At 47.6% G+C, this 18,038-nt stretch overlaps 1 protein-coding gene across 45 annotated transcripts in view; it reads left to right on the forward strand.

The window, feature by feature from the left end:
- nrxn3a (neurexin 3a) overlaps positions 1-18,038 on the forward strand; it is a 1,279,906-nt gene that overhangs the window by 1,090,256 nt on the left and 171,612 nt on the right. For all 45 annotated transcript variants that reach the window (XM_078234441.1, XM_078234442.1, XM_078234434.1 and 42 more), the window contains one exon: positions 214-385. In XM_078234441.1, the coding sequence (XP_078090567.1) occupies positions 214-385 (172 nt within the window). The remainder of the gene's footprint in view (positions 1-213; positions 386-18,038) is intronic.

The following is an 18,038-nucleotide window of genomic DNA, read 5'->3' on the forward strand; positions in this document are numbered from 1 at the left end:
CGGAGGAAACCCATGCAGACACGGGGAGAATGTGCAAACTCCGCTCAGTCAGTGATCCAAGCCGGGAATCGAACCCGGGTCCCTGGTGCTGTGAGGCAGCAGTGATAACCACTGTGTTATATTGTACAACAGTATAACTACCATTCAATTGCTCACAATGAGATGAAAGGGTGAAAAGCCAGACTGACAGAATCTTTTTATTGTTCTTTACAGGAACAAGGCAAGATTAGCGTGGTTTTTAATGTCGGAACAGACGACATCGTCATCAAGGAGACGAGCAACGTGGTGAACGATGGGAATTACCACCTGGTACGTTTCACCAGGAACGGGGGCAATGCCACCCTCCAGGTGGACAATTGGGCCATCAATGAATTCTACCCTACAGGTGAGTGTTACAGCCTATCGCAGCCTCTCTTTGCACTGTTCCGAGTAAAGTTACAGAAGTTGCAAACTTTGCAACTGTGTTGTGAAACAATGAGATTGTAACAGGCACGCCAAGCCATATTTCAAAGGATAAAGAGGTGAGAATGTGGGGATCGCTACCACATGGAGTAGCTGAAGAAAGTCATAATACAAAGATAAACGCAGAAGATAAAAGAATTGTAGGAGGAGCTCGGGTGGAGCAGTAGGGATCGGTTGGGCTGAATGGCCTGTTTCTGTGCTATGTATGTGGTGCGATGCATGTTTAGGGTGATGGACACATCGTAACCGGAATGTTACGGCTGTTCACGCCGTTGGGATTTTCCCATCCCGCTGCAGTGAACGGAGATTTAGCTGGGCGCCAAATTCTCCAACCATGCTGCAGCAGGAGCGTGGCGTGACTGGCACCATCGCGCCCCTCAAGTCAAATAGTGAAATATGGAACGAGGTGTAAATCCTTTTCTTGATGCAGTATTACACACGGCTGCCTCCAACCCAGCATCCCAGCAATCCCTCTGTATGAGTGCTCTGTGTACTTAATTGTACTTAAGTTCAAGTTTATTTATTAGTGTCACAAGTAGGCTTACATTGACACTGCAATGAAGTTACAGTGAAAATCCCCCAGTCGCCGCACTCCGGCGCCTGTTTGGGTAACACTGAGGGAGAGTTTAGTATGGCCAACCCTCCAAACCAGCACGTTTCACCTCTGTGTCTCCTAACCATGCAATGAACACGTCATTAACTTAGACTCCAGGGTGTCAGTGTTTATGAGTGTTGAGGAAACCGGTCTGACAGAGAAACTACAACAGGCAGGGGTGAATGGTTAAATTAGATCATTGTGATGTATCCTGAAAACCACCCGTATCCAAGACCACGCCCATTCACACCTCATCAACTGGCAAACCCAGTGGCACTGTTGCTGACAGACTTGTACATGTGCCATCCCCTTATATCTGAGACAAAGGGCTTGTCTTAACCAAGAAAGGTTGAGTAGGTTGAAGCTATATCCATCGGAGTTCAGAAAAGTGAGAGGAGATCTTATTGAAGCATAAAAGACTCTGAAGGGGCTTGACAGGGTGGACACTGAGAGCAAGGCGGGGGGCGCACAGTTTCAAAATAAGGGGTCTCCCATTTAGAATATAGATAAGGGGAAATTTTCCTCTCTCGGAGATTAACTAATCTTTGGAATTCTCTTCCCCAGAGAGCAGTGCAGGCTGGTTCATTGAATATATTGCAGGCTGAGTTAGACTGATTTTTCATCGACTGGGGAGGAGGGGGGAGGTGGGAAGGGGGTTGGGGGGGGGGGGTGGTCAAGGCCCGTGGGGGCAGAAGGCTGGGGTTGCATAGAAAGTGAATTTAAAGGCACAGTCAGGCCAGCCCTGATTTTATTGAATCGTGGAGCCCGCTCACCCCTGCTCCTGTTATCTTATGTGGACTGTAACTGGATTGTGACAGCCCGCTGTCCTTTCAAATAGGGTAAGCAGGTTCCCCGTTACCCGCATCCCTCTGAAGCCAATAGAGGAGTCTCAGTCACAGCTTGGTTTGGGAAAAGATGCCAGGCTTAAAATAGGGGAAGATAGAAGCAACCTAAAATGATGAGGAAAGTTTTCCAATTTAACACCAAAGCACGGGGCTGGTGATTTTCAAATCCGGTGTCTTATTCTCTTTTCCAACAAGGTGAGGGGGTTTTACTGCAGAGTAACGGAGTACTTTTGCTTTAGGCACAGCGTCAAGAGCAGGCAAGGTCAGGCGTAGTGCAGTTAGATGCAGAATAAACCTGTTTCTACTGCAGTAGATCCTCAGCATCGACCTCAGAGAGAGCCAGGGTCACCTCTCCGCGCCCCCCACACCAGGCAATTTAATCGGGGATGAGGGACATCTCTTGCTCACTAAGAACTGCATTAAGGCGGACTTCCTGCATCATCTGAGAGCCTAACTGATCAAGATGGGTCACATGGCAGCCTCAGTTGTATTTAAGCGCAAGCTCCAGAAGGGTGAAAGATCAGGTTCTCTCAATTTTGTGCCAACCACCTCCTTCGCATTTATGATGTGGAGATGCCGTTGTCTGACTGGGGTGGACAAGGTCACACAACACCAGGCCATAGTCCAACGGGGAGCATGGCTTTTCTTCAGGGCAACATGGCGGCACAGTGGCTAGCACTGCTGCCTCACAGCGCCAGGGACCCGGGTTCAATTGCGGCCTCAGGTGACTGTGCTTGCGTGGGTTTCCTCAGCATGCTCCAGTTTCCTCTCACACTCCAAAGATGTGCGAGCTAGGTTGATTGGCCATGCTATATTGTCCCAAGATGTATAGGTTAGGAGGATTAGCAGGGTAAATACATGGGGCTACGGGGGATAGAGCCTGGGTTGGATTATTGTCGGTGCTGGCTCGATGGGCTGAATGGCCTCCTTCAGCACTGTAGGATTCTATAAGTGTTCTCTAAGGGTTTATTTGAGATCACAAGCTTTCAAAGCACTACTCCTTTGTCAGGTGAAGTCACTACTGATGAAGGAGCAGCGCTCCGAAAGCTCGTGATTCCAGATAAATCTGTCGGACTTTAACCTGGTGTTGTGAGACTTCTTACTGTGCCCACCCCAGTCCAACGCCAGCATTTCCACATCCTGGTGTGTTGTATGGCCTCTCACCTTAGCGTTTATGGTTAGAGAGGTTACAGTTACAGCAAAGTTTCATATGCAATCACTATCCTTTTGAGAGTTGTCGTGGGTGCAAAATGGTAGTTTGAAATTACTGACTCAGAAGAAAAATCACCAGCGTCTAAAAAATCTCCAACTCCCATTGTGTGGTCTCATGAAAGATAGGAGATGTGATGGTGAAAATAACGTTAGGGTTCTAGCAATACACACGTCACTCTCCCCGGCTGTTTTTAAAAATTCTTTCATGCATCGCTATTGCCCACCATGACTCAGCGCGGGGGTCTCTCACCCCCCCAGACACAATGCTCCAGGTTCACATTACCCAGGCTGAGAGTGCTGCACTGTCAGAGGAGCCATCTTTCCAATCAAATCAGATCCCTGGCCCCCCCACTCCCGCCAGCTCACTCAGATGGACACAAGAAATCCCACAGCGATGTTTCGAAGAGGAGCGGGGGGAGTTCTCGCTGGTGCCCTGTGCCATTGTTCATCTCTCTATTAACATCATCAAAACAGATTATCTGCTCATTAGCGACCAACAACAATCATTATTGCTTGTTCAAGGGTGCCTGTTGCCCATAAAATTGCTTGCCTTTTTATTCCTCATGGGACATGGGCGTCGCTGGCTGGCCAACATTTATTGGCCATCCCCGGTTGCCCTAGGAGGGCAGTTAAGAATCAACCACATTGCTGCGGCTCTGGAGTCACATGTAGGCCAGACCGTGTAAGGACGGCAGATTTCCTTCCCTAAAGGACATTAGTGAACCAGATGGGTTTTTCCCGACAATGGTTTCATGGTCATCAGTAGATTCTTAATTCCAGATTCTTTTTTATTGAATTCAAATTCCACCATCTGCCGTGGCGGGATTCGAACCTGAGTCCCCAGAACATTAGCTGAGTTTCTGGATTAATAGTACTGCGATAATACCACTAGGCCACCGCCTCCCCACATACAAACGCATCAATGCTTCAAAAAGCGCTCCATCGGCTGTGAAGCATGTTCAGACATCCCGAGGCTATAATAGGTGCTATATAAACGTAAGTAGGTCTGGTGGCACAGTGGGTAGTGTCCCTGCCTCTGAGCCAGGAGCTCCGGGTTTGAGTCTCACGCCAGGACTTGATGGCCAATAAAGCTACGTTCATGATGCAATCAGACGGATTGAGTATCAATCTGTAAATCGTTCCAAACATGCCATTGGTTGGCGGTAAGAGCAGGAGAAACTCTTGGTCAGCCACGCTTGATGTGGAGTGACGCCCCTCAAACAACAAGCCTCTAACCACTTGATCAGGGAATTACTAGCAATGGAAACAGAACGAAGCCTGCCTTCGTGCACCGCGAGGTGCGAGAAGAGAATTGGGATATAAATGTAAGTCCTTCATTCTTTGCTCGTTAAGTCTTTCAGATGTTGTTTCTTTTTAAAACTGGAAGGAACGTACTGAGGATAATTGACACGATAACAAAGAACGATCACAACCACGGCATTCAGCTCCTGTCTGTGGAATGGACTTTCCAACAATCAAGTCCTCTCGGCTCCTGCTGCTTCTGGAAGCTCCCCGCAGGGAAACTGGAAGCCACTGATTGCCGCTGTAGTATGGAGTGTGCATCACTGCCAACCAGCGCCCACTCAACACTGGGGGGTACGGGGGAGGGGGCAGGGAATGGCAAATACCTTCTTAAAGGGACACAGCCCGCAAAACTGCTTCTTTTTGAAGCTTCAGGTTGGGGGAGGGATAGGAAAGGCAAGCCCCTCATTGCTTCAATGACGTTCCTTCCAAACATGCTTCAGAAACGCAGCATCCATCACTGCGCCATTTAGTCAGAAACGATTGAGGCTTATAAAGACTTCAAACCCAGTGCGTCCGTGCAAACATAACCACTTCCAGCAGGGCCTATTTGACAAAGGGTCATCCGGCTTTGCATTGAGCTTTGACAAAGGGTCGACTGGACTCGAAACGTCAGCTCTTTTCTCTCCTTACAGGTGCTGCCAGACCTGCTGAGATTTTCCAGCGTTTTCTCTTTTTGTTTCACATTCCAACATCCGCAGTAATTTGCTTTTATTTTTATTGGGCCTATTTATCAATCCAACTTTCCCTCTCCCACATCGCTGAGGAAGCTAGAACAGCCCCCCTTCCTCCCGCCACCCCCCTGATCACAATCAGATTGCTCGTGATGGGAAGATCCAACCAGCTAAATATAACACACAGAGAATTCCCAGTGTTTAAAATGCAGTATTGGGTTAGGAAGACAAGGCAGATCACAAGGACGATCCGACTTCTTCATAATCAACCCGGAGGTTACATCGGGTGGCATTAACCTCTGAACTGTGAGGGCAGGAGTTTACACCTCTCTCATCCAGAAAATGTAAAATCCCACCCGAGGTCATCAGACCTTTCCATGTTCTGCCCCTCGCCCACTCAAGTTCCCGTGGCGGGCGGGACGGTAAAATTCTGGCCTTTGTGTTTTTTTTCATGGGATGTGGGTGTCACTGGCTGGGCAGCAATTATTGTCCATCACTCATTTTTTTCACCCCGTTCTTAAAGTCACAAAGCCAATGCTCAGAGTGGACCCGGGCAAATCCAAATCCATTCCTTGCTTGCTCCAAAAAACAAATTCAAATTTTTTTTATTTTCATTCATTCGTGGGACGTGGGTGTCACTGGCTGGCCAGCATTTATTGCCCATCCCTAGTTCCCCAGTTGAGAGTCAGCCACTTTGCTGTGGCTCTGGAGTCACACGTAGGCCAGGTTAGAACGGCACGGTGGCATAGTGCTTGGCACTGCCGCCTCACAGCGCCAGGGACCCAGGTTCGATTCCAGCCTCGGGTCACTGTCTGTGTGGAATTTGCACGTTCTCCCCGTGCCTGCGTGGGTTTCCTCCGGGTGCTCCGGTTTCCTCCCACAGTCCAAAGATGTGTGGGTTAGGTTGATTAGCCATGATAAATTAGCCCTAGTGTCAGGGGGATTAGTAGGTTAAATACGAGGGTTTAGGGGATAGAGCCTGGGTGGGATTGTGGTCTGTGCAGACTTGATGGGCTGAATGGCCTTCTTCTGCACTGTAGGGACTTTTTGATTCTAGGACGGCAGATTTCCTTCCCTAAAGGACATTAGTGAACCAGATGGGGTTTTTCCGACAATCAACAATGGTTTCATGGTCATCAGTAGATTCTTAATTCCAGATGTTTTTTTCATTGAATTCAAATTCCACCATCTGCCGTGGCAGGATTCGAACTCGGGTCCCCAGAACATTAGCTGAGTTTCTGGATTCATAGAATCATAGAATCATAGAAACCCTACAGTGCAGAAGGAGGCCATTGGGCCCATCGAGCTTGCACCGACCACAATCCCACCCAGGCTCTTCCCCCATATCCCTACATATTTACCCACTAATCCCTCTAACTTATGCATCTCAGGACACTAAGGGGCAATTTTAGCATGGCCAATCAACCTAACCCGCACATTTTTGGACTGTGGAAGGAAACCGGAGCACCCGGAGGAAACCCACGCAGACACGGGGAGAATGTGCAAACTCCACACAGACAGTGACCCAAGCCGTGAATCGAATCCAGGTCCCTGGAGCTGTGAAGCAGCAGTGCTAACCATTGTGCTACCGTGCCGCCCAGTCTAGCAATAATACCACTAGGCCATCGCCTCCCCAATTGAATCCAGTTCATGGTCCCGACAAGAGAGCCATACAAGTTCTAAGCTGACAAGATAAGGCATTGTGCCCAATCTTGGCATTGATCTGACCCTTGATCTTAGCCTAATTATCCTTGAACTGAGTGTCTCACTTGGCCATTCCAGAGCACATTCAAGAGTCAACCACATTGCTGTGGGTCTGGAGTCACATGTAGACCAGACCCGCGTAAGAATGACAGATTTCCTTCCCTAAAGGACATGAGTGAACCAGATGGTTTTTTTCTATGACAATCAATGATTGATGATAGTTGCCATGGTCACCATCATTGAGAATAGTTTTCAATTCTAGATTTTTGAAGAAGTGAATTTAAATTCCATCAGTTGCCGTGGTGGGATTTGAACCCATATTCTCAGCACATTAGCCTTGGTTTCGGAATGAGCGATCCAGTGACATTACCGCTACACCACCACATTTAGCTCATACATTTTCAGCCACTGGAACTGGAGACAAATGCATCATGGATGTTCACCCCCGTTTCCAAATTCCTCAAAAGATAGACCGGTGCTGAACCTCTGCTTGTAGGAATTTGGTGTGATGGATAGGTAAAGGATGTTGCCTCAGGCATACTCCACCCGATCCCTACATCCCGATAAACAACTTGACCCCTGCTCGTGCTCTTTTGGTTTATGACGCACGTTGGAAGCTCCTCCTATTGGTTTAGTTGGTAGGACAATGGGATGGTGATTGTAAAGCCCTCAGACGTGATTGGTTTGTGTCGGGTTGTCAGAAGCAGGTAGGTAAGAATTGTCCCCGAGAGTGGGGGAGGCAATAAGAGTTGGGGCGGGATTTCACTTGTTCTGAAACCATAGCGATTGAGGGAGGCTCGGACAAGAGGCCATATCATGAAATCAGAGCCTGGTCATTCAGAAGAGAAATTAGCAAATGAAAGGGCGGCATGGACAAGTTGGGCCAAAGGGCCTGTTTCCATGCTGTGAAACTCTATGACTCTATTTGATTAAACGGTGGAGCAGGCGCAAAGGTTTATTTATTTGTTAGCATCGTAAGTAGGCTTACATTAACACTGCAATGAAGTTACTGTGAAAATCCGCTAGACACCACACTCCGGCACCTGTTCGGGTACACTGAGGGAGAATTTAGCATAGACTGCGGGAGGAAATGGGAGCACCCGGAGGAAACCCACGCAGACACGGGGAGAATGTGCAGACTCCAAATAGACAGCGACCCAAGCCGGGAATCGAACCCGGGTCCCTGACGCTGTGAGACAGCAGTGCTAACCACTGTGCCGCCGTGCCGTGAATTGCCTACTTCTGCTCCTAATTCCTATGTTCTCACAAAGCGGGTAGAGGTATGGATCTCTCACACAAAAAAAAACAATTGATGCGAGATCAATTATTCATTAAAAAAGATTGAAATGGATCGAGTTTTACCAGACAAGAGTTTTAAGGGATATGGATCCAGGGACATGTGGGTGGAGGTTGGAGACAGATCAGACAGGAACTCAATGAAGCAAGTTCAAGGTGTGGAATGGCCAACACCTGCTCCTGACCTTCCTGAGCCTTGTAGGGCAGTGCAGGAGTCAACGTCCGGTGAACAGGTTTGACTGAGAGGTCAGATTGGGCAACCTCACACAGGAATGTTAGAATGTAACCGGGGACAACTTTGTATTGGATGTAATGTGACCAATAGTAACAAGCTGTAAAGGTCAGCCGACTCAGTAAACCATGGAACCAATTGCAGAATGATGTGATGGTCAGCTGACTCACTATAAATAAGAATCTGTTGGGAATTGTGGGGGAACTTGGATTGGCCCAGGGCAAGGCTCCAAGTTTGGAGGAATGACGTTTCTTTATTAAACCTTTTCTTTGATTTGTAAGTTGGAGTAAGTTTTGTTATAATTTTTATTGTCTGCATTTGAAGACTTCCTTCCGAAGAAACAAGGAAGAGTAGCCACATGGGTGGGGGTGTCAAAAGATGACTACATCTGGTGCAAGAGCAATTCATCCATGTGTCAAAGTCCTCAGGAGAGGAAGGCAGTAAAGGGTTTGGGGAGAAGGGGAATTGGTGAGGGAGGAAATTAAAAGCAATCCTGTTCATCTTACTCACGCATATTGATCTGGGGGAGGATGGATTTGTCTTTAAAGTACATTTTTACACAAACAAGTCCACTGTATTTACTGAGGGGAATTAAAATATCTCACGTTATCAGAAGGTAATGGCTTGGCATGCCTGGTTCCAATTAACATTGTTGCTGATCCTGAACCTTGCTTTGTTGCTATTCTGGCAAGGCTGAAAGGAGATGAAGTTTGTATGTGAAATATTGAAAGTATATTGATCTGAACTCGCGACAGAACCAACCATCATGATGTGAAAATGTTCTGAGGAAGGCCAATCCCAACACAGGCACTGACAATTGTTTGGCTATTGGAGAGACATTTCTGATGATCTTTATTTCCTCAATGTCCTTTATTCAATAGTGTGTGCGCTCTGAACTGAGACAAACCAAGGGCCTGAAGGGAACCACCTTTGTACCCTTGACAACCACCCCTTTCCTCTTGCCGGCAGCCATTTTTCACATTCCATATTGAACCTCAATATGTCCAGCAATCCAGAGAGGGAATAGAATGGGAAACTCGCTCCCTCAAAGACTGGTTGAGGTAAACAGCATACATGTCTTTCGGGGGAAGCGAGGTGGAGACCTTGTGGCACAATGGGTGGCACCCCTTCCACTGGACCAGAAGCTCTGAGCTTTAGACCATTGCCAAGACTTGTTGGCAATGGGGGTGTTGTTGCTCCAGTCTGCGTTGGGCATCGCTGGAGCATTGGAGCAGGCCGAGGACGGACATGTGGACATGAGAACAAGACACTGGCAAGCGACCATGACCTGACTGAGTGACAGAAGAAGCTAGAGGGGCTAAATGGCCTTTTCAGGCTCCTATAACTGTGGTGGTGGGAACATTACAGGAACTGTGGCTATGAGAGAAACCATAATCATCTGACTTGTTACCGTGCAGCTGTCTAGGGATTACCTCAGTGGCGAATGAATCATGGCTCGTGATACAACATAGATTATTATGTGGGGGATGCATTAGGAGGGATTTTTGATGGAGGCAAGTATTGTAACTGGGGCTGGAGTAAGCAGGAAGATGGCCCATTTATCCGCACCCTAAATCTGGACAATTCGGCGAGATTGCTTCATGTTTGAGTGAATTCAACTGCAGCCGGCAAGCAGCCTGAGGTATCATTGTGTGCGAGACTGGGTTATTTATAGATAAAGTCCTGGCTGATAGTACAGTGTTTCTGCTTGTAAGTAATATAATCAGAATTGATTTTGCTTGGATCAATCTAGCATTTCAGTGCTGTAATTACAGAGGTGCTGCTCACTGTATAGATAGATCATATCATGCATAGGATACGAAGAGAAAATGCTGGAAGGTGTATTTTATCTCCCGCTATAAGCTTTACAGATCCAAAGCAATTTTACTGAGCAATCAGACATCGGCAAGAGTGGATATAATAATGCATTATTTTGCAAAACTGCGAGTATTGGCCATTTTGAAGCAGATTACTTCTCATCAGCCGAGCGCGTGAAATTTATGGATCATGTTGTGTTGTCACGAAATGTTGTTGTGATCCTTAATCCCACCACTCCGTCCCACCCCACCCCCCCGCCCCCAAACCCCGCTCCCTGCCTACCGGATCACTTAAAATGGAGAATTTCTTACAGAGTCCATGGACAGCACATTGCAACATTGCTGCAGGGTGTCAGATCCTCTTCTGGCACGGTGGCACAGTGGTTAGCATTGCTGCCTCGCAGCGCCAGGGACCCGGGTTCAATTCCGGCTTCGGGTCACTGTGTGAAGTCTGCGTGTTCTCCCCGTGTCTGCGTGGGTTTACTCCCACAGTCCAAAGATGTGTGGGTTAGGTTGATTGGCCATGTTAAATTGACCCTAAATGTCAGGGGGATTAGCGGGGTAAGTGTGTGGGGTTGCAGGAATAGGGCCTGGGTGAGATTGTGGTCGGTGCAGACTTGATGGGCCGAATGGCCTCCTTCTGCACTGTCCATCAAGAATTCTGTGATTCTTGTCCAACATGCCCAGGCTGGGAGGATGATCTGATTTCCTTAATTGTGGCTCGAATTCTTTCATCGTCCTAAAGCACTCACTTGTCACCACCCTCCAACACCTCCCTTCACCTCAATTCTCCAACCCACATTCACGGACGCCACTTGACCTTGCCAGCTCACTCCTTCCCATTAAGATCATAACAAATAGGTGCAGCACGAAGGCCATTCGGCCCAAAGAGCCTCTTCCACCATTCGATAAGGCCATGGCTGATCTGATTGTGGCCTCAACTATACTTTCCTACCCTTGTATACCCTTAATATCTTTACATTACTTCCTACTCCTGTGTCGATCAGAAATCTAATTCAGCCTTAAATATATCCAACGACCAGCCTCCACTCTCTGAGGAAGAGAATTCCAAAGACCCCCATTGACCATAGAATGCCCAGTGCAGAAGGAAGCCAATCAGCCCACCGACTCTCCAGAAGAAGATCTTACCCCTGGCCAACCCCCCCTGCACTATCCCCATAACCCGGGCGGCATGGTGGCACAGTGGTTAGCACTGCTGCCTCACAGCACCAGGGACCTGGGTTCGATTCCCGGCTTGGGTCACTGTCTGTTTGACACGTTCTCCCCGTGTCTGTGTGGGTTTCCTCCGGATGCTCCGGTTTCCCCCCACAGTCCAAAAGACGCGCTGGTTTGGTGCATTGGCCACGCTAAATTCTCCCTCCCTGAACAGGTGCCAGAATGTGGCGATTGGGGGATTTTCACAGTAACTTCATTGCAGTGTTAATGTAAGCCGACTTGTGACACCAATGAATAAACTTTAAACTTTAATAACCCCATCTAACCCGCACATCTTTGGACTGTGGGAGGAAACCGGAGCACCCAGAGGAAAACCCACGCAGACACGGGGAGAACATGCAAACTCTGCACAGGCAGTGACCCAAGCCTGGAATTGAGCACGGGTCCTTGGCGCTGTGGGGCAGCAGTGCTAACCACCGTGCCGCCAATAATGACCTCTGAGACGGAGTTGTCCCTTCTCACCCCCGGCAGGTTTGGGAGGGGGTTGGAGCGGGACAATCGAGTAGGAGCCAAAGAATCAGAAACTCGCCAGCGTAATCCAAATGTACGACATCTACTGGTTCCCCTTTAATCCATCCAGCCTGTTACATCTTTAAGAAACTCCAATAAATTTTGGCATACATGATTTCTCTTTCACAAAACCTGATTGTATTGTGATTTTCTAAACATCCTGTTACCATCTCCTTAATAATGGATTCCAGCATTTTCCCAAGGACGGATATTAGACTAACTGGCCCATAGTTTCCTGCTTGCTGTCTACCACTTTTTTGAACAATACTGTTACATCTGCAGTTTTCCCATCGAGTGGGACTTTTCCAGAATCCAGGGAACGTTGGAAGGTGCATCTACAATTACCAATTCTTTTAACATCCTGGCATGGAATCCATCAAGTCCAAGGGACTTCTCAGCTTTTAGCCCCATTAGTTTTCCAAGTACCTTTTCTCCAGTGATCATTATTTTAAATTCCTCTCTCCGTTTTTTGATTTGATTTGATTTATTATTGTCATGTGTATTGGTATACAGTGAAAAGTATTGTTTCTTGTGCGTTATGCAGCCAAAGCATACTGTTCATCGAGAAGGAAAGGAGAGAGTGCAGAATGTAGTGTCATAGTCAGAACTAGGGAGTAGAGAAAGATCAACTTAATGCGAGGTAGGTCCATTCAAAAATCTGATGGCAGCAGGGAAGAAGCTGTTCTTGAGTCGGTTGGTACGTGTCCTGAGTCTCCTGTACAGCATCCACCACAGGGGCCTCAGCGATAACCCCTTACGCACTTGGGGAAAGACTCAATGCCATCCATTACCGAGGCGTGTCGCAGACTAATGACCTTGGTGAACTCAGCAAATGAGGAGACTATCCATTGGCTATGGGGATTTAAAGCTTATTTATCAGTGTCGCAAGTAGGCTTACATTAACACTGCAATGAAGTTACTGTGAAAATTCCTTAGTCATCACATTCCGGTGCCTGTTCGGGTACACTGATTGTTGTCACTGAATAAAAACTAAAATGGGAGACAGAATGACAATGAAACGGAGTGGACGGTGATGGAGAGGAGAAAGCTAAAGAGACTAATGAAGAATGGACAAGGTGGAGAAGCTGGGAGATCCACTCTGCGGAGAGGCGCAGCTAAGTGCAGAATGCACCTCCCATCTTCACTCTCCCTGTGCTACCCGGCAGCCAGTCAGACCGTGTTCCAACGCTGCAACCTTGTACAAGATGTCAAAGTGTTTATTTACTTGTTGTGTTGTCTTCAGCTTTGCCAGTTTGATATACAAGACTCTCGGTTATTTTCCTACTGTTAGCCATGGGGTAGAATCGCTGTTCAAAGATCTCTGAGAATTGAACTTGAATGAAACATTGCTCTTTTTGTTTACAACACACCGCTGCGTGACACCAACTGAAAATACAATGTTTTTCTCAGTGTGTATGTGCAGTTGGCTCAGTAAATTATTTGAACATTGCACATGAACACAGTTTAGACTCATGTGGTTTATACCAGGAATGCGCTGAAGATAAGATTGCACCACTTATTGGTATCACCCAGTTTACGTTTATTTATTAGTGTCACAAGTAGGCTTACATTAACACTGCAATGAAGCTACTGTGAAAATCCCCTAGTCGCCACACTCCGGCGCGTGTTTGGGTACACTGAGGGAGAATTTAGCATAGCCAATGCACCTAACCAGCACGTCTCTCTGTTGGAGGGAGTACAGAAAAGGTTTACCAGGATGTTGCCTGGAATGGAGGGTATTAGCTATGAGGATGATTGAATAAACTGGGATTGTTCTCCCTGGAAAGACGGAGGCTAAGGGGCAACCTGATAGAAGTTTATAAAATTATGAGGGGTATGGATAGGGTGAACGGTTGGAAGCTTTTTCCCAGGACAGAAATGACAAGGGGGCACAAGTTCAAGATAAGGGGGGAAAGGTTCAGTGGAGATGTGCGGGGGAAGGTTTTACACAGAGGGTGGTGGGAGCCTGGAATGCACTGCCAAGTGAGGTGATTGAAGCAGATACGTTAGCGACATTTAAGACTTATCTGGATAGGCACATGAACAGGCGGGGTATAGAGGGATACAGGCAGTTGGTCTTGATAGGACAACGCGATCGTCACAGGCTTGGAAGGCCGAAGGGCCTGTTCCTGTGCTGCACCGTTCTTTGTCTTTCGGACTGTGGGAGGAAACCGGAATACCCGGAGGAAACCTACACAGACATGGGGAGAACGTGTAGACTCCGCTCAGTCACCCAAGCCGGGAATTGAACCCGGGTCCCTGGCGCTGTGAGGCAGCAGTGCTAACCGCTGTGTCACCCGTAACTCCGGAAAAGCAGCCAAGATAATTAAAGACCCCACTCACCCCGGACATACTCTCTTCCACCTTCTTCCGTCGGGAAAAAGATACAAAAGTCTGAGTCACGTACCAACCGGCTCAAGAACAGCTTGAGCAGAAGATGTGCAGGTTAGGTGAATTGGCCATGCTAAATTGCCCCTTAGTGTCCCAAGATCTAAGGTCACGTACCAACCGACTCAAGTACAGCTTCTTCCCTGCTGCTGCCAGACTTTTGAATGGACTTACCTTGCATTAAGTTGATCTTTCTCTACACCCTATCTATGACTGTGACACTACATTCTGCACTCTCTCGTTTCCTTCTCTATGAACGGTATGTTTTGTCTGTATAGTGCGCAAGAAACAATACTTTTCACTGTATGTTAATATATGTGACAATAATAAATCAAATTATACCAAAAGATGTGCAGGTTGGGTGGATTAGCCATGCAAAAAGCCCCTTAGTGTCCCAAGATGTGCAGGTTAGATGGATTGGCCATGCTAAATTGCCCCTTAGTGTCCCAAGATATGCAGGTTAGGGGATTAGCCGGGTAAATACATGGGGTTAAGAGATAGGGTGGGGAGTGAGCCTGGGTGAGATGCTGAGTTGGTGCAGATTCGATGGGCCGAATGTCCTCCTTCCGCACTGTAGAGATTCTATGATTCTATGATTTGGTCTCAGAGGTTGAGCAGACAACCACACCGGACACTCGACTATGTTGAGTGGCTGAAGTTCAGAAGTGAGACTGAAATGAAAAGCTAAATAAACAGAGGTTAGATGATTCCAAGCTTGGGTATTCAAAAGCTTGTCAATGGTGCACTCAGTTACAGAGTGCAATAAGATGGCACTCTTGACTTGACAGTTCTTTCGCTTTGTGACTCTAAAGTCAGGAAGATTTTCTTGTCTAAAGGCCTGACATTCATGCAGAATAATGGTGATCTATTCAGCAAATCCCAGGCGGGGATAGATTCTGCTGCCTCAGTGACTGACATCGAGGAATCCCAAATCCCAGAGAGAATTTGATTGTTACAGAGTTCCTTCAGGAAAATCACCTCTCATCACATCTTCACTTCCCTGTTTCCCAAACACTAATCTCCAGCTACAGGATGGAAGTCTTTACCTGTTAAATTCATTGCAGTTCCATGGAAAGCTGTCTCACCGGTGGAACTTTTTATTTGGCAGATGTACTGAAATAAACACCATGAAAAAAATCAGTTTCTCTTTCCTAGTGACTCAGTGCTGGCTAAGGTGGTACTAACCTGTTATGGACCAGGTAGTTCCAAGGCTGGACTATTAACATCTGCTCATTGCAGCAGTCTACTAGGTGAATGCACAGAAAGCATCCTTTCCGGATGTAGCACAGTTTGGGATGCTTCCTGCTCTGGCCAAGACCACAAGAAACTACAAAGGCAAACATAGCCCAGTCCATCACTCAAACCAGCCTCCCATCCATTGACTCCGTCTACACTTAGAATCCTACAGTGCAGGAGGAGACCATTTGGCCCATCAAGTCTGCACCAACCACAATCCCACCTCAGCCCTATTCCCATAACCCCATGCATTTACCCTAGCTAGTCCCCCTAACACCAAGGGGTAATTTAGCATGGCCAATCCACCAAACCCGCACATCTTTGGACTGTGGGAGGAAACTGGAGTACCCGGAGGAAACCCACGCAGACACGGGGAGAATGTGCAAACTCCACACAGACAGTGACCCAAACTGGGAATCGAACCCGGGTCCCTGGCGCTGTGAGGCAGCAGTGCTAACCACTGTGTCACCCGTAACTCCGGAAAAGCAGCCAGCATAATTAAGGACCCCACTCACCCCGGACATTCTCTCTTCCACCTTCTTCCATCGGGAAAAGATACAAAAGTCTGAGTCACGTACCAACCGGCTCAAGAACAGCTTGAGCTGCTGCCATCAGACTTTTGAATGGACCGACCTCGCGTTAAGTTGATCTTTCCCTAGTTATGACGGTAACACTCCACAATCTGGGTGGCACGGTAGCACAGTGGTTAGCACTGCTGCTTCACAGCTCCAGGGTCCCGGGTTCGATTCCCAGCTCGGGTCACTGTCTGTGTGGAGTTTGCACATTCTCCTCGTGTTTGCATGGGTTTCCTCCGGGTGCTCCGGTTTCCTCCCACAGTCCAAAGATGTGCGGGTTAGGTTGATTGGCCAGGTTAAAAATTGCCCCTTAGAGTCCTGAGATGCGTAGGTTAGAGGGATTAGCGGGTAAAATATGTGGGGGTAGGGCCTGGGTGGGATTGTGGTCGGTGCAGACTCAATGGGCCGAATGGCCTCCTTCTGCACTGTAGGGTTTCTATTCTATTCTATTCTAACACTACATTCCGCAACCTCTCCTTTCCTTCTCCCTCTATGTACTCTATGAACGGTATGCTTTGTCTGTATAGCGTGCAAGAAACAATACTTTTTACTGTATATCAATACATTTGACAAAAATAATTCAAATAAAATCAAATTTAAAAAGGACAGTGGGGATGCTGGATTTGGTTCCATTGCTTCTAGGTAAGCAAAGTGACTCACTCCTTCCTATCTCTGTAACCCTCCCCCCATTTCTACCTCCACAATCTCCGCGCTCCTCCAACTCTGCCTTCTTGAGTCACTCCACCATTGGTGGGAGTGCTTCCAGCTGGCACTCTCCCAACTCTGGAATTCTCTGACTAAACCTCTCCACCTCTCTCCATCTTTAAGATGTTCCTCGAAGCCTATTCCCTTGACAAAGCCTTTGGTCACTTGACCTCTTGGCTGGAATTTTGAATTGATTGATTTAATAAGATTATTATTGTCACATGTATCGGGATACAGTGAAAAATATTGTTTCCTGCGCGCGATACAGACAAAGCATACTATTCATAGAGTACATAGCGGAGAAGGAAAGGAGAGGGTGCAAAATATAGCGTTGCAGTTACAGATAGGGTGTAGAGAAAGATCCGCTTAATTTGAGGTAGGTCCATTCAAAAGTCTGATGGCAACAAGGAAGAAGCTGTTCTTGAGTCGGTTGGTACAAGAGTGAGGTGGAGAGTCTTAAAAGATGAAGAAGAGGCAGAGAGGTGGGAATGTTTAGGGAGGGAATTCCAAGATTTAAGGACCTTGGCAGTGATGTGATGGCCATGGCGGAGTGAAGGAAATCGGAAGTAATCCGGAGGCCAGAACTGGACTAGTGCAGAGACCTCAGAGGGTTGTGGGTTTGGGAAAGATTACCAAGATAGGGATAGGCCAGACTGTGGGGGGATTCGGAAACAAGAGCAAGGACTGTAAAGTCGACGCATTGCTGGACCAGGAGCCAGTGTGGATCTGAGGGGAGGCGGTGGTATTGTCGCCAAACTATTAATCCAGAAACTCAGCTAATGTTCTGGAGATCCGGGTTCGAATCCCGCTACAGCAGATGGTGGAATTTGAACTCAGTAAAAAATATCTGGAATTAAGAATCTACTGATGACCATGAAACCATTGTCGATTGTTGGTTCATTGATGTCCTTGAGGGAAGGAAATCTGCCGTCCTTACCCGGTCTGGCCTACATGTGACTCCAGAGCCACAGCAATGTGGTTGACTCTCAACTGCCCTCCAAGGGGCAACTAGGAATGGGCAATAAATGCTGGCCATCCAGCGACACCCGTGTCCCACGAATGAATACAAAAATAATGATGCCTCAAGGTGCCTCTCTCTCTTTCTAATGTTCTGAGTGTCAGACATTGGGCTCCAGGCACTCTTTGGACATGTTCCTCACGGATTCTCCCTGCCTTTCTCTCCCACTGGAGCAACTCCAGATGCCATTGTGGAGGGCAGGGGGGCAGAGGGATCGGAGACAGATCCAAG

The sequence above is a fragment of the Mustelus asterias genome, chromosome 18, assembly GCF_964213995.1.
Source record: "Mustelus asterias chromosome 18, sMusAst1.hap1.1, whole genome shotgun sequence".
Lineage (NCBI taxonomy): Eukaryota > Metazoa > Chordata > Chondrichthyes > Carcharhiniformes > Triakidae > Mustelus > Mustelus asterias.